The following is a 25,464-nucleotide window of genomic DNA, read 5'->3' as shown; positions in this document are numbered from 1 at the left end:
CGACTCTCCTTGTATTATTCGATTCAACAACTCGCGTCCCTACTTTATTACCTCCTCAGGCTGGTCCTCGACGTTTTTATTCGGCTCCGACTTCCGAGACACAGCAACGAACGGGTCTCGAATAATCCCAGAGGCAGACTTTCCCGTAACTGCTTGCAATTTGCGATTTTGCTGCCCGGCGTGGTCTCCTTGCAGGTCTACTTTGGGTTAACGGCTTGACACGTTGCATAGGCTCCCAGGTGCGGAGATTTCTCCTTTAATTTTGCTATTTTACGCGCGCTTTCCAGTTTGATGCCCAGTTTTGGTTTTTACGCCTGTCATTACTGCCCTCCCTCTCCTTTTTTGTTTGGCGTTGGTCGTGGGCTGGGCTGGGCTAGTCGTCCGTGGGTGCAGGATCGTGCTTCACTTTTTGTCACCAGTCACTTTGTCCCGGAGACACGGGATCGGCCAGCATCGAACTTTCGGCACGCCTCCTTGAATCCCCCATTCCAAACCGAAAATGTCAAACCCCAGGAGAAAGGGCCATGCTCCTCCCTTTTTTCTTCTGGCGGACTGGGGTCGAATCCACCATGATCATGAACAGGTTCTGATCCTGTGACTTTCCTCGGACGATCGATCCACCTTGAAAAAAGCTCCCACAGGCGCTGGCAGTTCCGGGTGAAACAGGCCGCGCCAAGTGGCTGGCGCTAAGGTGATGGAATCCCGTCAATCATGGCTGCAATCTTGCTTCAGTGCCAAATTGGGATCCGCAGTCCGATTTGGGCGCCACTCATTGGCTGCTTAGCTAAGCTGGCCTGCCTGGCTGCCTGGCCCGTGCCCCTTCCATGCTTCCCTGCCGTCACGTGCTCTCCACTCCCCGTTCGCCGCCTTAGGCGCTTGTGACTGGCGCTGCTGCTGCGGCCAGCGGCTGTCTCGTCTCGTCTCGTCTTGCCTCTGCTGGGACCGTTCCGTCCCTTTGCTGGCCATTCTTCCCTACCTACCAGTCATTGCGCTCATTGTGTGACCCTTCCCTTGGTTTTTTCTTTTCTTTTTTCTTCTGTGTTTTTTTTTCTTTTTCTATATTTATTATATTCAACATCTACTTACCATTCACATCACCATCACGATCTTATCTCAAATTACCTTGCAACTAACCTGTGGCAGGCTCTCCTGCCAGGCTACTTTAGCTCACGCTCACTAGCATGACCTGGTGATGTCGTCCAGATACCCTCCATTGTCTGGGTTCAATTCCCGTGATCGTTCGCCCCAACGCTTCGGTGATCGTCGACCCCCTGTTGGCCCCCGTGGCACGGATGATGCGAATTTACCCCCGCTGGGCAGAGAACCCCCCCGGGGTCCCAAAGCCTTGATCGATCCCCCGCGAGGAGCCCCATTCGGTGGGCGTGGCAGAGGTTATCCGGGCCGTGGAGATTTTCGGGACCGGGACCGCGACGTACGAGATCGAGATCGCGACCGTGATCGCGACTTTCGAGATATTCGGGATGGACCGCCACCCTTTCGCCGAGATCTCGACCGGGACCGAGACTGGGGCCGCCGTGACCGCGACTTCGATCCCCGTGAATCGCGTATCGGCTTTGGCCGTGGCCGCTCGCGCTCCCCGCCGCCTCCCCGCGACTTTCGCGATATGAGAGAACCCCTCGGACGAGATGCAGACATGATTCGAATGCGACGGGGCTCCCGAGACAGCATGATATCGGTTTCATCCGCAGTGCCGGATGTCCCGTCCGGTGGCGGTCATCACCCCCGCAGTGGCCCGCCCATGCGTGGACGGGGCCGAGGTGAATGGGACTCGGGACGTGGTCGTGGTCGAATGCCGTACCTGGACGATCGAGACTCCTTCAGACGTCGAAGTCGGTCACGAGACGCCCGCTGGGACCGGGAGCGCGAGCGCGAGAGGGACCGCGACCGGGAAAGGGATCGGGAGCGTGAACGAGACCGGATTTTAGATCGCGAGCGGGACCGTGATCGTGATCGGGACCGCGACCGGGTCATCCTCGATCGTGATCGCGATCCTGAGCGGCGCGAGCGCGACAGGGAACGGGAGCTCGAACGACGGGAAAGGTTCGAACGGCGGGAGGAGGTGGACCGTCGGGTTGAACGCGATGAACGTGACCGACCCGGCGACCATTGGAAGCGCGATCGTCCTCCCAGTCGCGCCGAGAATCGAATTCCGAGCAGCTCAACAGTGTCGTCGGTGACTGGGCCAACTGTCCTCCCGGTTCCCGGTCTGCCTGAACGGCTTCCAGACCATCCACCCGCAGAGCCCCCTCGTAAGCCCTCGGGAGGAGAGGCACGTCGGGATTCGCAACGCATGGACCGCATTGAACGTATTGAACGCATCGAGCGCATCGAACCACCGGCGCCTCTCCCGGAGCAGCCAGCGAAGGACTTGGTTCCTCCTCCCGTGAAACGATCCCCGCCCCCCGCTGCTCCCCAGGTGCCCGCATTCGGTTCTGTCACCGCGCCCCTTCCCGAAATTTCAGCCGAGAAACCTGAGAAGCCGGAGAAGCAGGACAAGCCGGAGAAGCCAGAGAAGCTAGAAAAGCTTGAGAAGCCTGGCAAGGTCGAGATATCCGAAAGACTGGAGAAGCCCCCGGTAGATTCGACATCAACAGCCACCGCAGCTACGAAATCGGAGAAGGAACGGCATGAGCTTCCGCCAAAAGCCCCAATGCATCCACCGACCGTGCCCAAAGCGGAGCGAGGTCCTCCCCAACAGCCGCTGGAGCAAAGGGTTCGACGTGATGATACGCGCCGTGAAGAAACGCCTGATATCCCGCCGAAGTCTGAGCCGGCTACCCGTCCCCCGAAGCCGCATGTCCCAGCAGCAGCCGGCGGGCCGAAACCGACAGATATCTCACCTCCTACTGCTCCCGCGGCGATGGTCCAGAAAGATGCACCAGGCGCTCACGAAACACCGTCTCCAAGAAAGCTAGGGCCCACAATAACCTCCCCAGAACTTGGACGGAGGCCATCGGCCGCAGGGTCAGCCACTTCCCCGGGTCCGCACACTTCACCTCGGATGCCTACATCGAGTATTCCTACCGGACCCCGTGCGCTTCAGCAACGCCCGTCAATCTCTCGTGGCTCTTCGAAAGCTATGAAACAATGGGTGCGTGCGGGATTCCCCAGCGCACCCTCTGGTCCAAGTGCTGCACCATCATCAAAGCGCGATTCCATCGATGGAAAAGAGCGAAGTCTATCACTTAGTGAAGATCACAAGCTCGAGTCGCACAGCCAGGCCGATGAGTCTGCCAACGGACTCGAGGCGGGTGAGATTGTCGGCGAAGATGAACCGGTAGAATCAAAGCCTCAAAAACCCGCGGTGTCGTTTGAGTCGGCCATGGACGTGGATATGCCCGAAATTGTCGCGAAAACGCCAGCTGCCGAAGAGAAGCCTGCGGAAAAGGAAGTGCCCAAGGAGGCGCCCAGTGAGGCACCTAAGGAGGCACCGAAGGAAGAACCTGAAGAAGCATTGAAGGAAGCACCCAAAGAGACACCAAAGGACCAGAGCACCGTCGTCATACCGGATTTTGGACGTTCAAGCGATGAAGAAGAGGACGAGAATGTTGTGTTTACACAAGACTATCTAGAAGAACGGAAGCAGATTTTCGAAAAGGATATGAATGCTCTCCGTGCCGAGCTGCCGCCCCCACCATTGGAAGACCCCAATATCGTGGCGCTACTTATGCGCATCCAGTATTTGGGGATGATTGCCCATGACCAGGTTCCTGAAAAGGCATCCACACCTCCAGTGTTAGCTAAGGATACCAAGATAGCCAAGGAGGAACCATCGGCACCCGAGATGGAAAGTGAGCCGAATGGCAAGGCTGAAGAACACGAGCCACCAGCAAAGGTGATTTTGGATTCTGTTCCTGCGGCCGATGCACTTACTCTCGAGAGTCTGCCGTTTTTGAACTCTGGCCCACCGACACCGTTATCGGACTTGGAGGTTTACCAGGAGAATGCGGCCACTCATGAACGTCTGAAAGACACCTTCCGCGACATCATCATGAAACGTCGCAAGGACGTGGCGCGGAAGAATGCCGAGTTGCGATTGGATTACCTTTCCTACTACAAGCCTTGGAGGCTGAATGTGTGGGAGTTGGACCATGCGAAGGAAAAGACTTCGGGTAGTCCCGGGCCCACTACACCACCTGCTGCCCCAGCCACGGCGACGCCTACACCTACGGTGGAAAGCGGAAGACGGTACAAGGGCAATAGCGAACTGGACTTCCAAAATGCCCTGCGCGCCTCTGAGATTTCTGCCCAAGAAGAACTGGAGAGGCGTCGCGGCAACAAGGCTACTGCGCAGCCTGACCTCGCCCGCGAGGCTGTGATTCCTGAGATGCTTGAGCCCCCAGAGGTGAAGGCAGGCATCTACAAAGACACCAATAACATCATTGACCCAGATCAGGCCATGGATGTCTTTGGGTTCCTACCACCTCGGAATGATTTCAGCCAAGAAGAGCACGAGATCTTTACCGACGCGTTCATGGCACATCCGAAGAAATGGGGCAAGATTGCAGAATCGCTTCCAGGACGGGACTTCCAGCAGTGTATCATTCACTACTACTTGACCAAAGAAGAGATCAAGTACAAGGCCAAACTCAACAAACGGTGGAGCCGTCGTGGGCGTGCCCGGCGATCTGCTCGACCCAAGTCCAATGCGCTTATGGCTGACCTGGGTGTTGTCAAACCGGACTATGAAGGCGAAGAGGAGCCCGCTCCAGTCACCGATACGGGCCGTCCTCGACGTGCCGCTGCCCCAACGTTCGGAGACTCGTCTGCCGATACGGACAACAACGGCCGCCGTGGGAATGCCTCCAAGGATGGTGAGCAAGCAGAGAAGCCCAGTCGACGTGGACCTCGAAGCGGTACAGGCACGCGAGGTGGCCGACGAGGGAAGGCTGCCCAACAGCAAGCGCAGCAACAGCAGCAGCAACAACAGCAACAACAATTGCAGCAGCAGCAGCAGCAGCAGCAGCAACAGCAGCAACAGCAAACACCACAACCTACCCCCTCGGAGCAATCTCTCCAGAGCACGCCTGTTCCAGTGGCTGCCGCTGCCGTCACTCCTGCACCAAAGGTGGAGACTACGGAGCCATCCATGGATGGAGCTACTGAAGCCCCGATCGTGCGGCCCAAGGAGCCGCAAGAGCGAGAGGTAAACGATGTGCCACCGCGCGCCAGGTCTGGTAGGGGACGTCCGAAGGAGGGCGTGTATGTCTTCGAATCCACTGAACAGGAGGCTCCAGCACCTGCCCGGCAGCCCGAGGTAGGCGGCTACGGGTCTCTACAGCCGACGAGTTACTGGTCGGTGCCTGAACAGCGCGATTTTCCTTTGCTGCTGGCGCACTTTGGTCGTGACTTTGAGGGTATATCCAACTTCATGAAGACGAAAACCACAGTCATGGTATGTTCTTCCCCTTGCTCACGCCCACACCTTCCTGAATCATCTAGGCTATCAGCAACTAACTTTCAAGTAGGTTAAGAATTACTTTCAGCGCCGCATTGACTCGGGCCAGAAAGATTTCGAAGATATCGTTGCCGATGCAGAGGGCAAGAAAGCTCGTGGTGAGCCTACAGGTCCATTGCCCGTTCCTAACTTCGCCTCTAAGCGGCGTTATGAAGCTACACCATCTTCTATCATCATGCCTCGGCCTCTCGCCCCGCATACTGATACCGCGCCGGATACAGATGATAGCCGGTTGGGATCCAAGGGCAAACCCGCCAGTTCAACCCCCCAGCAGGCGCCTCTGCAGGCTCGCGCAGGCCAAGAGAAAGAGCGAAATGTCTCTAGATACCCACCGCTTGCGCAAGCCGCTAGTGCTCCAATGGCAAGCGGCCCCATGCTTAGTGAGGATTCTGCTCGGGTCATGAGCTCTCAGGCACCTTTGCCATCGCGAATGCAGGGACCCCGAATGGGGTATTTTGCCGAAGAACGACGAGAAGTCCCAGCAACGGTGCTGTCGCACACAGCTGCCACACGGCCCCAGGAAGCCCCCATGTCCGTGCGACAAACTCCGGTATCCGCATCCGAGATGGCGCGGCTGGAACCTCTCCATGGCCAAGGGTTCCGACCCGCCAGCGTGGACGTGCACCGGTCACCATTGCTTCCGGCACAATCGGCGTTGCCAGGCTCGCAGCAGGCATATCTCCAACCTCAACATCAACCTTCCTTGATGCCTACAGGATCCCACTCCCGTCAGCACAGCCTCACGAAAACGCCCAGCTCCCCGGCGCAACCGCTGCAGCGGCCGGAGCCGGAGATATCGCCTGTTCGACGTGATTCTATGTCGCAGCGGCCTTATTTCGCAATGCCAGGGCATGTTGGCATTCCTCAGTCCACCCCAATCTTGTCGCCACCCAAGGAGCTGTCTCGACCTGGACCGCCTCCTGCGGAGCCGCCTGAGGCCCCTCGCGTGCCGGCGAAGCGGTCGAACATCATGAGCATCTTGAATGACGAGCCGGAAGAACCCCAGCCGCGCAAACGATTCGCTGGCGACCCGTCGTCTTCGACACCCGCAGGGCATACGGGGTCACCTTCTCGGCCTGTCTACGGTGGGATGCAGTCACTCCCGCAACAGCCACCGCCACGTCAAGAGGAGACTGTTATGTCATCCCAGCAGAGAGCCCCAGCCTACGGTCCTCCAAGCCAGTATTTGCCGCCATCACGCGCCTACACAGACTACCAGTCCTACAGTTCTGTTCCAGGAGGCTCCGCAGCGCCTGCGAACAACGATTGGATGGCCCGGTTTGACCCTCGCGGACAGCCACCCCCACAACCACCGCAGGCTCCGTCGCAATCGAGTAGCCGTCCTACCACCACGCTTGCCTCTCAGCCACCCTACTCCCCCTATACGTCCACCCAATCTTTATCTAATCCTTCCTTGCCGAACCTCACCGCTCCATCTCCTGTCCCAACTCCCGCATCAGTGACTGCGCAGCGCCCAGCGTATCATGGATCCGCATATGCTCCTTCACCGGTGTCTCACGCACAGGCGACTGCGTCGTCCCGCGAACTGGCAGCACAAAGCCAGATGTATCGCCAGAGCATCGGTTCACCCACCCAGCGTACCAGCAGCCTCGCTTATGGTACCCGTCAAGGTCCGCCGACGCCGATACAGTCTCCTGCGAATCTGCTGGGGATGGGATCGCGACAGCCACCAGGCACGGTATCGTACGCCTCGCCCGCGCCAGCCACGCCTGGATCTAGCCATATGTCTGCGCAACAACATGCGGCGCACCAGTCATATCAGCAGCACGTGCAGACCATGGTCAGTGGGGCTCATCAGCAAGCTGCGCACCGCCAGACGCTTGGATTAGCTAGTGGGCCGTACGGTCACAACACTCCACCCCCGCAGGCATCGGTCTCCCGGGCAGCGGGCTTGCCTGGACCGGGGCCGCAGTCGATGTCGATGGGTCGCTCCTACACACCCCCAGCAATCTTGCAGCCCAGTCCTGGCGGAGGACTGAGCTATGCGCCCAGTGGACCTGCGGCCGTTGGGTCGATGCACCCCCTTCAAGCACGACCCGGGGGACCTGGAACGCTTGTGGAGGCGGTGCCGGGAGGTCACCCTACGCCAGGCCACCACCGAGTGTACAGTCAGGGGTCCAATGCCGGGCCATTGCCTGGGCCAATGTCACAGCACCCACCTCGATAGACTTGGAGTGAGAGGTGTTGATAATTTCATCTCTTCATTACATTGTCGCTGCACAGTCACCGCCATCTCTGTCTATACCGTGGGAGTGTGGTGTGTATTATTCTTAGAGCCATCTTTTGTTCTCATTCTTCTTCGATCTTGCACTTTTAATCCTGGTTGGATTGTTCGGCCTGGGCCGTATCTTCTTATGAATAATGTACAGTAGACGATTCGATGGATGGCAATAGTGAAAAGCATGAGACAGCGGGTGAAAGAATTAATTGAAGATATCTTGTAGCTATTCTAGATTGGAATCCGTAGGTCAATGTTGAGATCCAAAGTGGATCCTTGGCGCTGAAACGGCCGCTGGCGCTTGGCTAGTGGGAGCTGACGCACGCCGTGTCGTGGCATGTAGCACCCCATTGTGAAAGACCCAATAAGACGTCTGGAGCGCTGTAAGCGAGGAGATCTAGCGCTGGAACCCAATATGACGCGTGAGCTAAGCTGAAGACTTGCGTAGTATCGAGTCAGCCTTATAGTGTAGATATATTGAGTAGCAATAGGGAGTACTTTGAGTATTAGTAGTATTAATATGTGGAGTATATCCGATCTCATCTTTAGTAGTGTACACCCTATATTTCTCCTCTCTGATCATCCAGAATTCTATTATCATGTTGTCCTCATCATACTACTACTACCCCCATGAACAGAGAATATATTATATCCCTCAATACTACCACCATCAAAACGTCTCCACATCCTGCCTGCAAATTCCAATAACGACTTACCATCCGAAGCAACTTCCCATTACTACCCATCCAGTTTACTACTACAGCCCACTTCCAAATCAATATCAATACCAGTACACACATACACGTTCAAACCATCACAGACCACAGCATACCCATCAACAGCACCACAAAAGCCAACAACACCCACCCCCAACGCAGGAACAAGCAACGCACGAGCTAAAGAATAGACTACACCATCGACGATATCAACATGCGCTTCTGCGGGAGGGACTGAGGAGAAGGTTACATACTCACGATCTGTTGTTTCTTTTGGGTCATAGATACAGGTATAGAGATACTTCGAGTATGGGTGGTGGGGTTATAGGTAAGTTCTTTTTTTTCTTCCTTCTGTGGGAGGAAGGGTCGATTGGGTTTTATGTTTGTGCTTATAGTTTGTTAGGTGGAAGGGGGTATGAGGAGAGAGTGTATTTCTATCCTTCTCATGTTCATGGTGTTGGTACGGGACAGGGGCTGGGAGTGAAGAGGCGGGGGTGATAGTGATAGTAGTAGTGAGTGGGAGGATATGTATAAGGGATCGTTTCTGGATAGGGAATATAAATGTAAACGGAGACGGTTATAGATATATTACCCCATGCTTCCATCATCTTGTCCACACCTAGACACTCCCCTCCACGACACGTATAGGATCAAATCCGTTTGTTCAGGTATACTCATTCTGCATGAATATAGCCCTATCTGAGCCAGCAGGTTATGTATAAGAAGGAACTGATATCTTGGAAGTAAAAAAAGGGGCAACGACCTTCCTATGTCATGGCATGCGTTGCTTCGTGGGTTACGCGGTTTTGAGGGTTTTGAGGGCACTCCGGGCCAGTCAAGTTTATTAACCTCAAACGAGTTATTGTCTAGATCCGCTTGCCCTTCCCGATTGGGGAAGTGAGGGTATAGCCAATGCTCACAAATGAGACGGTGTTGCCTCCAAGTCATTCACCTCTTTGCTTTCCATCTTACATCTCGATAACTAGCCCTCAGTAGTCTATTTTTTCTTCTTCAAAGTATGTCCTCCATCTGCATTTTCACCACCCTCATCCCCTACTTCTCGCCCCCGTTTCTGCCCTCCCTCATGATCACCACCATCCCCATCCGCCATCTCATTCGTCTCTTCCACCACCCTCCCGTCCTTGATTTCATACCCAAACACCTCCTTCCACGACCCATCCATCACCCTCTCATCATCCCCCATCAAATGCACCCCATACGCCTCCTTCATCTGGGCAATACACGTCTGTCTCCTCTCATCAAAGTCGAACATGGGCTCCGGGTACGTTCTTAATCCAGTCTCTTCATCCTTCTCGACCATCCCATCCCCAGTTACCCGACACTCCCACCTCTTCTGGTCCTCTACCGGCGCCTTCCACGGCTCATAAATATACTTCTTATCATAATGTTCCAGCTCCGGAACATAGTGTCTCACGAACAGCCCTTCTGGATCCCACTTCTTCCCGAACGCCACCGGCGAATAGCATCTATAAAACTGCGTAAAGAACGCCGTGCAGGACAGCCACATCCAGTTTCCGACATTAGAGGCTGTTTCATCTATTACTCTATTATTAGCATCAAAGCTATCAAAATCAGAACGGGAAAAGAGGATGGGAGATATACGATCAACCAACCACTCCTCAAATACCTCCGCCCCCCTCTCCCAATGCACATAACATCCCCCTCTGGTCAGGAAACATGCGACACTATGTCTTCCCAGATGATGAATCCACCCCTCATACTTCAGCTGTCTCATTAACGCATCGATCCACGGAAACCCCGTCCGCCCTTCCTTCCACCGTCGGAACCATACCTCCGCTTGCTCATCATCGATCGTATACGTCCTGTCCACTAACCCCGTCTCCTCATCGTGATTAGATTGTAAATGCCACGGAATGAACCGCGCGATCTTGTTCCCGCGTGCTTGCGCATACACGGGTCCCAGAGCTGCTTGCGCAGCGAAGAACATTTCTCGGAAGAGAAGCTGGCCCGGGAGATTAGTAGGGAGGTTTGAAGTTGGCTTGTGGGCTGATTCGCGCTCGTGGAGGGTATCCTGCACGTCGTGCCAGAATTTGCGCACGGAGAGGGAGCCGAAATGCAGATGCGGCGAGAGGAGGGTTGTCGCTTGTGGGTGAAAGGCCGCTGGGGATGTCTTGGGTTTTTCGAATGTCGCGACAAAGTCTTCGTTTTGTTGGAGGTAGGTGCGTAGCATCTCGAGGGCAATGGTTTCGCCGCCGTGGTGGGGGGTTGTTGCTTGGCTGGGATCGATGGAGAGTTCCTCCAGTGTAGGGATAGAGAAGTCGCCGTTGGGACCTGCTATGCTCCTGTATTGAGTATCGTTGTACTTAGTTCGATAAGCAGCATTTAGATCATCTTCCTGATCTGGAACCTCATGCTCAATTCCACTGATAGCCCTCATTTTCTCCTCCCCCACCGGATCAGGTACACTCTCCGGTGCATCAACAGGCCTATCCGGCACCCCATTGTTTATCTGTTCAACAGCCTTCTCGACCTGATGAATACTCATCGTCGGCTCGCCTTTATTGTGTTTCACCACTTCGTCCGAATCAAACAACGTCCGTCCGGGCTTCACTATAACCTCTACTCCTGCCTCCTTCGCTAACTTTATCACTGTCTCATCGCGCTCCCGCGCATACCCATCTGTGTCACTTTCGAATACGAGGTGTGTCGCGCCCCATGCTTTGAATAACTTGGGGAATACTGTTTGAGGTGCTTCACGTATTACCCACAGCTTCTGCTTCGGGTTCAGCTTGCGGTAGGACTGTGACAGGTCGTTCTGGCATTCCAGCAAGAAACGCCATCGGTTTGGACCTACGCGGGCCTGGTATGCGTAGTGCGGGTCCCAGGTGAAGATTGGGATGAATGTCGATGGGTTGAGGGAGAGCGCGGCTTGCAGGGCTGGGTTGTCGTGTAGGCGGAGGTCGGTGCGGTGCCAGAATATCACGGTGGGTGGAGAGGAATGTTGGGGCATGTTGGGCGGATGTAAAACGGTAGGTAGTGATTGAGAGCCAATGGACTAATTGAGTCAATTGGACGTGTTTTAAGGTGGATGTGTAGATGATGTGCAGAATTGAGGGTTGTCGTTGGGAGCTGGAATGTGAGTATGATGTCACTGTATCTGGTTAACTCTGACCCTGAAATCTAGATGCGTGGGATGCAACCATAATGATCTGGGAACCATGGAATGGTGGCTGATATCAGCTACTCGGTAGCGATACCGAATAAGCGGGTAGATTCATCCGAAATAGATATTCCCGGCTGCTGTCATAGTCTGAATGTTGGTAATAGTGCCATTCTGCGCATAAAAGGTGCCTGTGATTGCCCCATTCGGGGACACAGTACCTGCAGATGAAGAGTTGTGATCATCTTCGATTCGAGGAACCGCTGCATTGGAAAGGTTACCAGTTGGCGCGCAATAAACTCGGCAATAATTAACTCACTAGGCTCAATGAACCGAAGAATTTCCTTAGCTACCGCAGCGGCAGCGGCAGCGGCATATTCATGCCATACATCGTTCTTGTGGGAATCGGCGTAATCGCATATTCCTCGGATAACCAGACAGGGAAAATCGTTCATCATGGCTGCAGCTTCCATTTCGAAACAGATGGCTCCACCTTCATGGCTGGCGATCTGGTCTCTGGTTGCCGCGTCTTTTATCACAGAATCACCGGAGAGGATGAGTCCGTAATGTATGACTGGCTTGGTGGGCTCAGAGCGTGGTGGTCTCTGAGTAACCCTGTCTCTACTACATTGATCGCAGGTTGCTGCACCATCAATGTGGTCATATGTCGGCTCGAAGAGAGTATCTAACTCCGGTGGTGGGCGAATAAATGCTCGATGAGCAGACCGCTCCTCTAAGCCAGTGATAGAAGAACTAAGCTGATCTCCCTGAACGAGATGACTAGTCTTCATCTTGGTAATGGCATGTATCCATTCTTCTGGAGGTGGTGGTAGATAACCCGTGCGAACGAATTTACCCTTGTATCGTTTCCCCAGATCATACTGCACTACTCCAGGATGCAGAGCAGTCGGGGTGCCAATTACAACATCTCCCAGACGAACATCAACACCTTGAGTCGGTACGCCACCCCCGATACCAACCAGAAGAAGACGTGATATGTTGGGAAAGTCTATATGTAGCCGAGCAACGGCAACGGCCGTAGAAACCTTACCTCGATATGTAAAGGGCAGTGTTGCAACCACCACATTGTGGTCGCCGAGCTTTCCCCATACGTATCGCACTGGTCGGGATTGTGTTTGCCGGTGTACTTTGTCTAACAGGTACTGAACTGCACAGATTTCGACCTCAAGTGGGCAGAAGATACCGACTGTGTAGTCTTGTGACAGAGCCATTGGGCTGTTGAAGCTCGACGGCAGGCAACAACGGACAGGGGGCACTTTTCTCGCAGCAGTCACAACAATGTCCATTGTTCGTAAGAAAGTCATTTCTGATGAGCAGACAAGGCTCGCAGAACAGGTATCCGGGATCAGCGTCCAGGCGCTAGAAATCGGGCGGTTATTGGCCAGACTAAATGCACTTGCTGAGGGGTAGACATCTACTAGCCTGGCGCTTACAAAACTGCCTCATTATCTCCGCCCGGACATTAGGTGTGCTCACTATTTCCCTTAAGCATCTCGTACCGTTCGGGACTATGGGAGGGGAAGCAATTATCGGACCGGCCCTTTCAGGCCAGTTCTATGCTGGAACCGGAAAGCAGTACAACTTCGGCAGCGTATCGGGAGAGAAGGTCTATATGGGTACCGGTGAGCACAACATATGGAGTCCACCTACCAGAACAGCGGGCTGAGGCCAGACAGGAGGTGTCCAAATAGTCTCGACTTTGCAATTCGCCAAAAGTGCTTGCTTCAACTCCCGGGAAAGGGAGCACGACTCATTCTGCCTTGAAGGCACCCGCGTGCATTTGTTGAAGGACATAGCAGAGTGGATTGATGCGGACCATAACGAGGGTATTTTCTGGTTGAGTGGAATGGTAGGCACTGGAAAGACGACGATTGCTCGCACGGTGGCACGAAATTATGATCAGCAGTCGCGGCTGGCTGCGAGCTTTTTCTTTACAGATGCAAATGGAGATGCCAGTAGTGCAGACTCCTTCGCATCAACAGTTGCTTGTCAGCTGGCTAACTTCGATACAAGCATGAAAAATGCTATTCAGGATGTGTTGGAACGATATCCTCTTTTACCCTATCAAGGGTTGTCGGAACAGTGGACACGGCTTGTGAAGGAGCCACTGATGGCATTCATCCAGAAGCACGATAAGAATCCGATACTTATTGTGGTTGATGGCTTGGATTTGTGCCCGGATAAGAATGATCAACGCTTGATTCTTCGTCTGCTATCTGGCATTACTCGGGCGTGCGAAAACAAAGTGCTTGTCTTTCTGGCGAGTAGACCAGAATCCACCATTCGGTCACAACTTTCCGATATTCAGCATAGAAAGTTGAAAATACAGGATATTGGAGAAATGGTCGTTAACTCAGATATAAGAATCTTCTTGGACCACGAAATTGGCAAGCTCGTGGCCCCGTTCGAAGCAGAGCTTGCATGGGACGGAGGAATCGTGGCGACTCTCGTCTATCTTGGCCAGGGTCTCTTCCTCTGGGCAGCCACTGCTTGTCAATACGTCCGAGGTGCTAAAAACCACCAGATTATCAGGCAGAGACTGAGAGACATAAAGCTAAATAGCCGGGAAAAAGGAAGTCCAACTGCAAAATTGTATCAAATCTATACCAGCGTCTTAGATGGCTCAGTCAACGAAGCATGGACTGAGAAAGAGAAAGCAACCCACTGGAACTCCATTTCGCGTGTATTATGGACTCATGAACACATCTCTGGCCGTCTGCCAAGAAGTGCCTCCAGCAAACTGATACGGGTGGACACTGACTCCATGCTAGAGGACTTGCATTCTATTGTGACGGTTCCAGAGGATGGTGACACACATATAAACTTCCTCCATACTTCCATTGCCGAGTATTTGGATGAGGGTAAACTGGGGCATCCAGACCTTCAATTAACACGGATACAGAGTCATTGCATGCTGGCGGATGCTTGCCTTGACCTCCTGAATGAAGCATGTGGGCAAGATGGTAGCAACCTACGGAATCTTGTTCAGCACAGAGGAGAGCCGAAAACGCATAATATTCCCCAAGAGCTGGAGTATGCGTGCACCCAATGGGTAGAACATCTCTATTTTGGGTGGGAACTTATGTCTCGAAAAACTAAAGCATTTGTGTTTCTCGAAACACACGGGAAGAGCTGGATCCAACTACTTGCCTTGAGCAACAGGTTAGAAACAGTGACTACAATGAGAATTTTGCTTCTTCAGAGAGTTGTGAGTGATAAATTAAGCGGATATCTTAGCCATCGAAATCTATAGCTAATCTTGAATAGGAGGATAATCCAGAAGAGGACAAGCGATTCATTCATGAGTTACTCTCTACTGAATCTATATCCGAGATAACTGCGCAGTGTCAACGACAAGGATAAATTGCAGCACCATATATGTATTGCTTTCAGCACAGTTCTCGTTATGTTTCCGTTTCATTGTATGTGAATAATTGATATTCTCAGCCAGAATACAAAGATCACTATACACGCAGAAAGACTATCTAGTTCTCTTCAACCCAATCCAAAGACGTGCCAATAACAGATACCCGTAGCTTTCCATCCTTCATCGTAGCAATGGCATCTACACCTGGCCTCAAAGTATTCATGATCCCCTCAGTCCGATGAGCAATCATGATAACCGTATGATACTCAAGTTCTTCACGCAGAATATCTCCCACAATGGCCTCCGTCTCACGATCCAGGGACGAACTAGCTTCATCGAGAATAATAATTGGTTTCATCGGCGCAGTCGCCTTCACACGGAGCAGCATCCGACAAAGTGCGAAGAGCTGCATCTGACCGGCGGACAAGGGGAGTATTGCTGACATGGGAAGATTCAGTATAGTGTCAACATCTGTAGAGGCGGCAGTAATCTTGTCCCAAAGGCGAGTTCTCCTCAGTGCTTGTACAATCTCATCACTTGTGCATTTATTATACGGGTCCAGATTGAAGCGGATAGTTGCTGTAGGAATGTTGAAGCCATCTTGTGGTACGGCGATGATGCCGCGTTGTCGGAGGATCTGTAAAGGCACGTGTGCGATGTTGATGTCGTCAATGCTAATGGATCCGTGTTTGGTCTCGAGGAGTCGAAGTAAGGAGAGCATCAGTGTGCTTTTCCCACTACGGTAATCGGTCAGTGTTTGCTCCATGAAGAATTGGGTTGCTGGGTAAACTGTACCTTCCCGTCCGACCCATGACAATGAGTTTCTGTCCCGGATTGACTCGAAATGATACATTGCGCAGAGCGGGCTCTGATTCCTGGGAGTATGAAACCGTGATATTCTCGGTACGTAGGTCTCCCGTCGAAGGCCATCGTGTACCTGGCTCTAGGGCACCTTTAGCAGCATCATCGTTCGATACACATTCCTGCACATCCTTGAGTCGGGCAACGGCGCCAAGGGAGGTCTCCAAAGAAGTCCAGTTCTGGACTAATCGTAATAGCGTAGTATTGGCCCCGATCATCATATTTAAGGCCATTCCGACATCAGCCCCCGTGGAGTTCCGGTACATGACCGTGAGTGTTATCAGACTTATGGCAATGATCGCCATTAAACAGTCCAGCACAATTTTAAGCCAGCACTGCAAGCAGAGAAGCAGGTAGTATGGCTTTTGTGACATGTCCAGTGCCTGGATATTTGCGGTGGCGAATTTGTCCTGCCAACCGAAAGCACGGATCGTGGTAACACCACTGGTCTGGGATATATTAGACATGACTTATCATGGAGGTGTATGAGGAATAGCAAGAGCAGATTGAGCATACTGTATCTAGGAAATTGGTGTTCAGTCGAGACCTTGCCTCCAGGTCCAGAAAGCGCAACTGACGAGAGTTGCGAAGATAGACTTTCTGGATGAGGTAGACCAGTATGTAACATGGTGGTATCGTGGCAAGCATCACCGGCTGTACATACACAATCAAGGCTACCTGCATTAGTAGCTTGGAGATTTCTGGAACAGACCTGGTTAGGACAATGTGAGTGAGAGGGTGGACTGGAAGCTTACGGGTGCTTAGATTGGCGAGAGAGGAGGGTAGTTGCTTATCCACTAACGCTATGTCTTGGGAGAACCTGTTTAAAGTGATGCCGATCTGTGTTTTTGCAAAATAGGACAATGGGGCTCTGGATTAAGGTACCCTGCATTAGCAAAGAGTAGTGTGATGAAAGGGAGGTGAAGGCTGACCCAAGTACCCGCTCAAGCAGCTGAGAATGTAACACTCTTCCCGAGCGAATCGCAACCTTCATCTGCGAGAACCTTCAATGTGTTAGATGTTAGTGAAGCTAAGTCAGTAAACGGGGTAACCAACCACATCGTTCCACTGGTTGCTGCCCACGCAATGAATGAAATCCCGGCATAGAGCCCCATATATCCATTAGGCTCCCCAGACGTAGTCTCTGTTGCCCATCTCAGGACATACTGTGAGAAGGTCAAGCAGAATGAATATGTGGCGGTGCAGACTGTCATCAGAAAGGCATTTTGGTAACCAACAGCATTGAAGTAGTACCCTGTGTATGATTTAGCACGCATTGTACAACTTTGGAGAAAAGAACCTACCATAGAGAGCAATATCGTAAGCATTCCGTGATGAGTCTTCGGCAGCGTTATCGATTCGCTGGTTTTGACCAGGCGCCTTTCTGTCATACAGCTCTGAAGGATGGGTAGTCTGATCGCTTGCAGCGGAGGGAACAAGGCTACCCGGAATTTTTCCCTGATGAACGGTGCTAGGATCCTGGAGGCGTGCCTCCGAGCCTTGAAGAACCAGTAGTCTATTTGCCATGGGGAAGAGCTTCGCTATGACCGCATTAGAAAAATCTGACTGGCTTTAGACAAAAGTAGACTTACGGGTGTTGCTAATGAGCAGAACACCTGTGTTCATTTTCTGGAACAGCCCCCTGGGGCCCAGTAGCCTATCAGAAATCTGCTCTGCGACATTTTCATCCAGGGCACTGAGCGGGTCATCGAGAATTACCACATCATATCGCGAGTATACCGCGCGTGCAAGAGCCTGCGTTGATTAGCGACTTTACAGCAACAACCCCCAATAATAATGAACATACTACGCGCTGACGCTGTCCACCGGATAGGTTAATCCCGTTATTCTCGATAAACGTCGAGTCACCGTTGCGAAGGCTTTCCAAGTCGGGGCTCAAGCAGCATACATGCAGGACCAGCTTGTACCACTCTTGGTCAAAATCAGAGTCACCAATTATCGCATCCCGAATAGTAACGCTAGGTAGCCAAGGAGCCTGGGCACAGTATGCGATCTTCTTCGATGTAAGACTAATTGACCCGGTTGAGGGTAATTCTCCAAGCAGGGCCATGGCTAATGTGGTCTTTCCGCTTCCAACCGCACCAGTGCAGACGACTAGCTCTCTTCTAGAAAGCCTAAAGGAGACTTCTCGAAGTATTGGTGGATTCATCTCTGGTGGATGTCTAATGGAGACGTAATCCATTGATACCAAATGTTGGCCCTTTTTGGCATCAATATGTCGGGGACCTAAAATTGATGACCGACTAAGATACGCTTCAATGCGTGAAAGGTTTGCGATTATACCCACAGCACGCGGGACTAATGTCATGACCATGTTGGCCGGATGCGTGACCATGGAAAGAAGAGCGATCGACGTGAATACATCGTTGGCGTGCAGTTCTCCGGTTCCAGATGACAGCGCATATAAGACCAGAGTCAGTACCGGCGCAAATATACCAAGTGAGTTTGCTTTGTTACGTTAGCTTGCAGCTGTTGATATGGATTTATCACATACCGCTGGCATTATAGGCGACGAGAATCCACCTTAAACGTTCCGACAGGCGTAACTCCTTCTCACGTAAATGCGAGATGCGAGACTGTGTTGCATCCACCATACCCATCATCTTCAGGCTCTTGATGCCCCCAAGTACACTTGTAGTCGTGGAAATGCGCTCTTGCGTCGCAGTATTCCATTCCTTCTGTCGGGCTTCAAGGTGCTTAGCAACGTATGCACTCATCCGCGAACACGCTGTAGTGCATTAGTAGGATGAGCATAGATATTCAGGATGAACGTAGTATACCGAATATGATAGCCAGTGGAAGAAAAGCAAACCATTGAAGCCGGGCAGCCAGTAGCATTGTGCCGATGACCATCTCCAAAATATAGGCCCATGTGTCATGAAGAGTTTCCCCAACTGACTCAACACTGCCAATATCGGAGCTCATTAGGGTCACAGCCTCTGATTCAGCCTCTTTACCGGGGAGTTTCATCGCTTTATCGTGTACCAAGCCGATCAAGGCACCCCTAACCATGATTCGCAGTCGATCGATATAACGTTGATATATTGCCGCAGAGACCGCCATTCCTATGTACGTAATTGCAGCAGACGAGATAAGCCAGATGCCACGATCTGTGTCAGTAGCCGTATCATTCACGAAGCGGATAAGGGCGTCCATCACTAAGGGTTGAGCGTAACGAAACACGATGATGAAGAGACGAGGAATCACGGGCAGAAACAAAGCAGACTTGAGGCAACGTGCCAAATTAAGAGGAAGAGCCCATCCGGAGGACTCAGCTGATAGATATTAGCACGATAGTTGAATTTAGATGAAGGCTCTCACTTCTTGAAGTCCACGCTTTAATTGCTCTCGTACGGAGAGTTCTTGATGATAGCATGTAATGGATTGCAGGCAATTGTGCGGAAGAAAGAGTCGAGATATAGCCTTCCCTCAGCATAGTACTCATCCAAGAGAGGGAGGCAAGACTAAAGGGCCCAGCCGCATCCTCTGAGGTTGATACCTGCGACTTTAGATATCCTTCCCATCCCCAGGAACGGATATAGGTGAGAAGCCATAGTGCTTTCAAACATGACCTTAACACAATCGCGCCACAGTCAAAGACTGTTTCACATACCATGCTCCTCATTTTATGCATATCTTGTGCTACTGCAACAGCAAAGTACGCAGGTACCAGGTGCGGCGATTGAACTCCTCGGCCATGTTCAAGGATGGATATAACAAGAATGCCTGCTACTACAGCAACCGAGAGGTAATTGTCCAAAGCGGCTAGACCATTGTGGAGATGCGCGTCTGGCCCAGGCCCAGTTGCAGATATCAAATGAATTATGCAGAGTGCGACTGCGATTACCTGCGATATGGACCCTCGGGAAGCAGAGTCTGGCTTCTTTGATAGGTTGTAAATGCCACATACTCTCCGGGCCATTTCAAGGAGGAAGGCCAACGATAGTACAATTGACCCCCACTCGCTGTTGGTGGCCTGAGAGAAAGTCATGATCATTGCGCTTCAATCACCACCAGGAACTCGAATATTATGGAGATTGCGGTCAGTGCCACGAATAAAGAAACTTTGGAACCCGTAGGGAGCTGGAAGTGGCGGTATGCTGATAAGGAGACTGATGCACGTGCAGCCACAAGGGGACCGAGCTCCACATGAGGTGTCGCTTGTCGTGGTGCATCGATAGTTCAGCCTTATGTCTAAGATGATATTACGCGCTAAGCATGCAGCCAATGACCAGTTGGGCTGCGGTGGCACGTCATAATTGGGCGTTGTGCCGCCATTTTTGCCCTTGCAATGATAAGGCACTTCTCAATATGGGAAGCCGTGAACTGTTCAGGGTCTTAGAAAAGGTACACGTTGGTTATGATATTTCATACTCTAAGGACATAACCTCCTTTGGAGTAAGATTGGTGTGAGTGAAGATTTAATAGATAGGCCCGTCCTGCAACTCGGTATCCTGGATGAAGGCATCCCACGTAGTCTGTTCTAGTCAGTATAGGACAAGTTGAGTAGCATGAAGTACGAACCCAATCAATATCTACATCCAGCGTCTCTTTCTCAAGCGATTGGTCGACACTATCAAAGACTGTGAATGGAGAACTGAATCCCTGAAGATCTAAGGCATGGGCTGAAGTAGTTGCAGATTCGGACCGGAAGCTTGCGATCATCCGCACAATAATATCATACACTCTCCCAGCTTCTTCGTAGCAGTCCTTCGCGCGTCCCCAGAGATCGCAGGACCTTTCTAATATCTGCAGTATATCGATGCTCCTGGATGCATCTGGGTTGTTAAACCGCCGCGCGAGCTCCAACTCCAGAAAGAGAATCATAGCAGCTAGAGTCAACACTTGTCTCGTTAATGAAGACTTGTACCACGACGGCTCTAGTGCCACTTGGTAATCTAGTAAAGTCATTGCGGAGGATAAGCATCGATCATGAGATAGCTTGAATCTGCTATCGAGCAGCCCTTTGGCCATAAACTTTCTATGAAGAGTGCACATGGCTCTGTGATACATTGAGCAGAGGCTGAATCTGGAAACCTCTGCTGCGTTTCCTAATGGGATAATATTGCCCTCCATGTGGACCTTTAGGTGTGAAGGAAACTGCTCATATGCATCATACAGGGCCTGGTCAATTTCGCGAACAGTGTCGTAGGTGATAACCGTTGGGGTGTTGTTGAAATCTGCAATGCGTCCGATCGCACGGAAGAGGCGGGTCTTTGCTATTATATAGGTCGTTGCGGTAGGCTCTTCCAGAGGCCTCGATGGCGGGAGGGACGTCGTTCCTTCCGATAACTCCCAGTCGTGGATGTTTCGTGGCTCCATTGTGTCCGAGAATAGTGTCGAGCCCGTTCGAGGAAAGCCACCAAGGAATGAGGCCATATTGTCCATGATAATGACCGACATCCAGACCCGACGTCGATATTCTGCTTGAAACGGCGAGATAGATGGGGAGTGAGAAGGGTCACGATGGTAGCCCATGTTTATTGCAGCTCGTACAATGACTCCTGTCATAATCCATAGTCCGCGACGGTTGTCGTCTTTTCTGTTAAGCTCAGCTGTTGCGTTGAACCTCAAGGTCTCGATAGTGTAAGGAAGGCATTTAGCAATGTCGCCATTGAGCAAACACTGCGCTGTACGGATACGATAGAGCTGAAAGAGTGACTCCGAGATGCCTTCGTACTCTGGCGGTTCTCCGAATTGATGAAAGGAGAGCATTGTGAGGCCAAGGATTGAGAAGAGGAGGCCCAGCCATATGAAGTTTGTGCGGGACGGGTCTTTCCAATGCTCGTTATACTGATGTGTGGTTAGTAGGTAGGTGAATATTATGGCAGTAAAGACATTGATACCTCGCGCATGAAGGTTGGTATGTGTAAGATGGCTTTACAACGGTAAGTCAGCTTTTTGACATTCATTGGACGAGGTCACTCACGGGGCACAGATATTTGGAATTTCTCTGTGTCAAAGAATAGAGCTATGAGCTTATCGACCTGATGCTTTGGCGGTAATGTAGATACAATTTCTATTCGCTCCAGTGGCTTGACTTGACCAAAAAGCAAGCTTGAGCCGTCGGCAATATGCGAGGGAGCAGACCGGACGACCTCATCAGCGATTTCATCCTGAGTTTCGGTCCATGTTTGCTTGAGTGTGTTAATCTGTGAAGTATTAGCTGGCGGGGCTTTACTTTTCAAAGGCACTGGACACAGCGTCAAAGGAGCGGCTGCTGTTCGCTAACATGATAAAGGGGAGACGTGATGTAGCCAAGATCAAACAGTGAATGGACCAACATGGGGGAAGCAAAATAGTCTACAGCAAAGATGGACAGGCAGATTAGAATACTCACCTCTTCCAAAACGTCATACCACTCATCACCCCCTCGGTACACCGAGCGAGTGCCATCAATCATCGTCGTCCCAGCGCATGCGACTTCTGAAGCATGCGACTGCGCACCTTGCAAAGCCTTATTATCGTCAGGTATAGAGCTCTCCGGTGTATGAGGCGTATTCTCAGCCAATCCATTCTTCCGCTCAGCAATCAGCCTCTTGACCAGATCCTCCAAGTGATCGATCCTATTCTTCATCTCATCTCCACCATCCCGACGCGTAGGGGTAGTGCCATTGTTAGCGCCTCTGAATCTGCAGGACGACTGCTCATTGCGAGTGATACAGTTCTGACAAGGCTTCTCGCGATTGCATCTCAGCCTGGATCCGTCAGCCGTCATCCTGCACATAGTATATGTGGTGGATCTACAAACTTCCTAGCGCGGCAGGGATCACATGACAATGGGATCCGGTGGCGCCGTTTTGGTTGGTGCGATGGTCTGGAGGCCCAAGTGGGTTTTGTGACACCATTGGATTCCATAGTGACTGAGGTATAAGAAGCTGGAATGACATGGAGTTGGTTAAGTCCATGGCGATGGCAGGATCCCCCGCTTGGGATAAGCTGGGTGCACGTGACTTATCTCCGCGGACTTAAGGGATCCGACTTATCAACGAGACGCGGTGGTCCTTGATGACTTTGCTTTCCAGTACAATGGTGATAGAAAGATATGCATGGGAATCTCGTCTACAATTGCTAAGCGAAGTAACTCCACCACTTCGTGACTTTCTTGCTTGTGCCCGAGCTTTGGTCAAATTACAAGTATATTTGATGTCCCTGCTAAAGTTCCAGTAAATGGGTGCTATCTGATAAATTGCCCGGCGCTCATAATCCATTAATTCATCAAGCAAAGCCTCGCGTCTTTGACGAACTGTCGGCGTCAATAATCGCTCTTTAAGCCTCAATCAATCCAAGAAGGTTTGCGCGTGCTGTCCTGGTCTTCAAAACTGCCATTTCAGCCGTGGGATAAGCCTGCATCAAGTGTAACGCAGCCTCCTCACAAGCATACAGATTTGTCATAGCCTGCCTTCGGACCATGATATCCGAGCCCTGAAGATCCAACAAACTAGCCTCAACAGCGAACATCAGTATAGTGACTGATGCTCCGGGAAGGAACGGAAGTAGTCCAAGATCCTGCAGCTCCGCGAGTACCTTTTTGATTTGCGACGTGGATCCCCTTAGACCTTCCATGTTAGGACGCGCAGTGCTGGTTTGCTGGCTATGCGTTCCTGTGCGGTATATCACAGCCATGGTGGCTAAATATAGCAGGTAGAGAAAAGCTTTGTGCACTAGAAATACTGTTTCGGTCGGATTTCCATCAAAATCGGCGGGAATGTGTGGTGGATGGTAAACTGCGTTAAGCGGAAGGAATTGAATCCAGGAATAGAGGAGCTTCTCACAACTGGGTCTGATGGATGGCGAAATACTGCATTTAGGGGCGAGTGAATAGAAGCTGCTGCGACGTGCTGGGATTGGAACCCATGCCCCTTCGTATAGGTAGTCTAAGATTGCCCCAACACAGTAGGAGAGTTTGACTAGTTCCTTGAAGAGCATCGCAGACTGTTCTTGGCTAGTGTCGGTAAGCATAGCAGAAGCGCTACCTAGGCTCTCATGAATGATTTCATCATATTCCTGAGATGCATCGCTCATAAGATGAAGGATCGAATCTGGATATATGTTGACTGGCATCCGTGGGGGCCGACGAGATCCAAGCGAGATTGTTCGATCACGGACGTAAAGGCAGCACCACATAGTGGATCTGAAGGAACGGCTATCGCATGTCCAATCTTCATCATGGAGCAGGCCTATTCGTTCCGCAGTGGAGAAGGCGATATCAAGCCAGTAGGACGGCCCTTTGTGGCGTGACATATCTCCATGCCAGAGAGTCATCAGCAAGAGAGCTTGGATTTGGGTATAGGCACATGGTTCGGATTCAAACTCGTAAAGAACCTGCTAGTCGCTTAGTACATATGTAATGTGATGTGTTGTAATCAGTACAGACCTTTGTACGTTCAAATAAAGCTCCCGTTAGCTGTTCCATTTCGTCATTGTCTCGCCGAGCGAAAATACTGCCGGCAAACATGACAGCTTGGTATAGTAGTGGTGAATTGAATTGAGCATCATCTCCAACTATGACTTTTGAGAGAAAATCCCCGAGATCAAGAATTGGTAAGAGCGGATGAACATATTTGACATACGCCGCCAATAGCTCGTTGCGCAAGGCTGGTGGCAAGAGCTGCAGGGCTCCTTTCCTAAGCAAATACTCACTGTCCTCAGGGGAGACCGCTGGGAGTCGACTTCGAAATTTCCGGTCCGGTCTTGTAACATTTCCCTTGCTCGGAGCCAAATAGGAGACTGGCTGCTCGAGAAGTCCCTCAATATCTGAGAGAAGGTTGTCAAGAGGATAGGTAGACAGGACATCAGGCTTGATGGCGATGTGTGGTTGGCCTGATATAGCTTTGGTCCCTGAAACCAATAACTGGGAAAGAGATTCTATAAAGACTGGTGAGTAAGTGCGGCAGACAGTACAACTTGTTACATACCACCGTCGAAGAGACCATTGCTCTCCCAATCATCCACACTGCCGGGACTCTCTGTGTGGGGAATGGAAATACCAGCATGGGTCCCACTAGAGTCCGAGCATGGCGAAGACGAGGCATTAGTGTCAGGAGAGGACGCCGTGTTCGGACTAGTTGAAGACCTTCTGAGTGCCCTATAACATACAATTGTCAGAAGCCTTACTCTAGCGCCAACATTATTCCATTGTATACAAAGAGCAGCAAATGACTCTTGGCTACCAATACGCACGGAAAGCTAGACAGAAAATACCTTCGTGATTTCGTGTAGACACACTTCAGGTTTCTCAAGTTGCATCTGCGACACACAGTCGCTCCTCGTGTTAACTCGCATCGCACCTTTGAGCTCCGACATGCAAGGCAAGCGAGTAGAGGCCGCTGTGTTACACGACTACAGACCTGAGATCGAGGGCAACTCTCCATGTCGGATAATATTTCCTGAATCGCTCCACTGAAACTTGACCAAGAATTTGCGGTCGAGACAGGCCAGTCGACGGGTGCAAGAAGTAAATATGGAATAACAATCGCATCCCTTTCATGACCAAGTTCCTGACCTGGCCCAAGATTGAGCCACCGGACATGTGCAGGAAGCTCATCTTTTCCGGCGGCAATTGGGTCTTCTCCACCAGGATCTACATTCTCACCAGCTCAACGCCGCGGAACATGA

The 25,464-nt window shown here is 51.6% G+C and overlaps 8 protein-coding genes across 8 annotated transcripts; 2 read left to right on the top strand and 6 right to left on the bottom strand.

The window, feature by feature from the left end:
- Window positions 1-703: 703 nt before the first annotated feature.
- Window positions 704-1,010, bottom strand: BO85DRAFT_452514 (uncharacterized protein). Its single transcript, XM_025660838.1, has one exon. The coding sequence runs from the start codon at window positions 964-966 to the stop codon at window positions 781-783; it is 186 nt and encodes a 61-aa protein (XP_025512076.1). The 5' UTR covers window positions 967-1,010; the 3' UTR covers window positions 704-780.
- Window positions 884-7,703, top strand: BO85DRAFT_139965 (MYB DNA-binding domain protein). The gene is made up of 2 exons (XM_025654068.1): window positions 884-5,416; window positions 5,490-7,703. Exons 1-2 carry the CDS (start codon window positions 1,193-1,195, stop codon window positions 7,665-7,667), a joined length of 6,402 nt encoding a protein of 2,133 aa, XP_025512075.1. The 5' UTR covers window positions 884-1,192; the 3' UTR covers window positions 7,668-7,703.
- Window positions 7,704-9,431: 1,728 nt separating this feature from the next.
- On the bottom strand, window positions 9,432-11,426 carry BO85DRAFT_523001 (DNA photolyase; the record flags this gene model as incomplete). The annotated part of the gene is made up of 2 exons (XM_025665308.1): window positions 9,432-9,991; window positions 10,058-11,426. The coding sequence occupies 2 exons, from the start codon at window positions 11,424-11,426 to the stop codon at window positions 9,432-9,434; spliced, it is 1,929 nt and encodes a 642-aa protein (XP_025512074.1).
- A 264-nt stretch (window positions 11,427-11,690) lies between these two features.
- On the bottom strand, window positions 11,691-12,808 carry BO85DRAFT_427933 (5'-methylthioadenosine/S-adenosylhomocysteine nucleosidase family protein; the record flags this gene model as incomplete). Its single annotated transcript, XM_025658184.1, has 2 exons — window positions 11,691-11,839; window positions 11,896-12,808. The coding sequence occupies 2 exons, from the start codon at window positions 12,806-12,808 to the stop codon at window positions 11,691-11,693; spliced, it is 1,062 nt and encodes a 353-aa protein (XP_025512073.1).
- A 249-nt stretch (window positions 12,809-13,057) lies between these two features.
- On the top strand, window positions 13,058-15,118 carry BO85DRAFT_427931 (WD-repeat protein). Its single transcript, XM_025658183.1, has 3 exons — window positions 13,058-13,219; window positions 13,274-14,805; window positions 14,865-15,118. Exons 1-3 carry the CDS (start codon window positions 13,108-13,110, stop codon window positions 14,958-14,960), a joined length of 1,740 nt encoding a protein of 579 aa, XP_025512072.1. The 5' UTR covers window positions 13,058-13,107; the 3' UTR covers window positions 14,961-15,118.
- Window positions 15,049-19,002, bottom strand: BO85DRAFT_427929 (ATP-binding cassette transporter; the record flags this gene model as incomplete). The annotated part of the gene is made up of 11 exons (XM_025658182.1): window positions 15,049-15,701; window positions 15,760-16,274; window positions 16,342-16,499; window positions 16,581-16,696; window positions 16,758-16,829; window positions 16,882-17,080; window positions 17,130-17,366; window positions 17,418-17,580; window positions 17,633-18,294; window positions 18,341-18,574; window positions 18,627-19,002. The coding sequence occupies 11 exons, from the start codon at window positions 19,000-19,002 to the stop codon at window positions 15,083-15,085; spliced, it is 3,351 nt and encodes a 1,116-aa protein (XP_025512071.1). The 3' UTR covers window positions 15,049-15,082.
- A 1,265-nt stretch (window positions 19,003-20,267) lies between these two features.
- Window positions 20,268-22,423, bottom strand: BO85DRAFT_380099 (fungal specific transcription factor domain-containing protein; the record flags this gene model as incomplete). The annotated part of the gene is made up of 5 exons (XM_025656366.1): window positions 20,268-20,324; window positions 20,371-21,639; window positions 21,693-21,724; window positions 21,776-21,998; window positions 22,187-22,423. The coding sequence occupies 5 exons, from the start codon at window positions 22,421-22,423 to the stop codon at window positions 20,268-20,270; spliced, it is 1,818 nt and encodes a 605-aa protein (XP_025512070.1).
- A 692-nt stretch (window positions 22,424-23,115) lies between these two features.
- BO85DRAFT_379549 (fungal specific transcription factor domain-containing protein) lies at window positions 23,116-25,152 on the bottom strand (the record flags this gene model as incomplete). Its single annotated transcript, XM_025656346.1, has 4 exons — window positions 23,116-24,171; window positions 24,224-24,714; window positions 24,765-24,934; window positions 25,073-25,152. The coding sequence occupies 4 exons, from the start codon at window positions 25,150-25,152 to the stop codon at window positions 23,116-23,118; spliced, it is 1,797 nt and encodes a 598-aa protein (XP_025512069.1).
- Between the last annotated feature and the right edge of the window lie 312 nt (window positions 25,153-25,464).

This window comes from Aspergillus piperis (genome assembly GCF_003184755.1).
Source record: "Aspergillus piperis CBS 112811 unplaced genomic scaffold BO85scaffold_20, whole genome shotgun sequence".
NCBI lineage: Eukaryota > Fungi > Ascomycota > Eurotiomycetes > Eurotiales > Aspergillaceae > Aspergillus > Aspergillus piperis.
The sequence above is the reverse complement of the archived record's forward strand: the minus strand, read 5'-3'. Positions and strand labels throughout refer to the sequence as shown.

What these genes read in the sequence shown, in the direction of transcription:
- BO85DRAFT_452514 (XM_025660838.1), bottom strand. Translation starts at nt 966, where the DNA reads ATGGCCAGCAAAGGGACGGAACGGTCCCAGCAGAGGCAAGACGAGACG.
- BO85DRAFT_139965 (XM_025654068.1), top strand. Translation starts at nt 1,193, where the DNA reads ATGTCGTCCAGATACCCTCCATTGTCTGGGTTCAATTCCCGTGATCGT. An exon ending in AGACGAAAACCACAGTCATG is followed by an intron (nt 5,417 to 5,489) that starts GTATGTTCTTCC and finishes ACTTTCAAGTAG; the next exon opens with GTTAAGAATTACTTTCAGCG.
- BO85DRAFT_427931 (XM_025658183.1), top strand. Translation starts at nt 13,108, where the DNA reads ATGGGAGGGGAAGCAATTATCGGACCGGCCCTTTCAGGCCAGTTCTAT. An exon ending in GAAGGTCTATATGGGTACCG is followed by an intron (nt 13,220 to 13,273) that starts GTGAGCACAACA and finishes GAGGCCAGACAG; the next exon opens with GAGGTGTCCAAATAGTCTCG. An exon ending in TTTTGCTTCTTCAGAGAGTT is followed by an intron (nt 14,806 to 14,864) that starts GTGAGTGATAAA and finishes AATCTTGAATAG; the next exon opens with GAGGATAATCCAGAAGAGGA.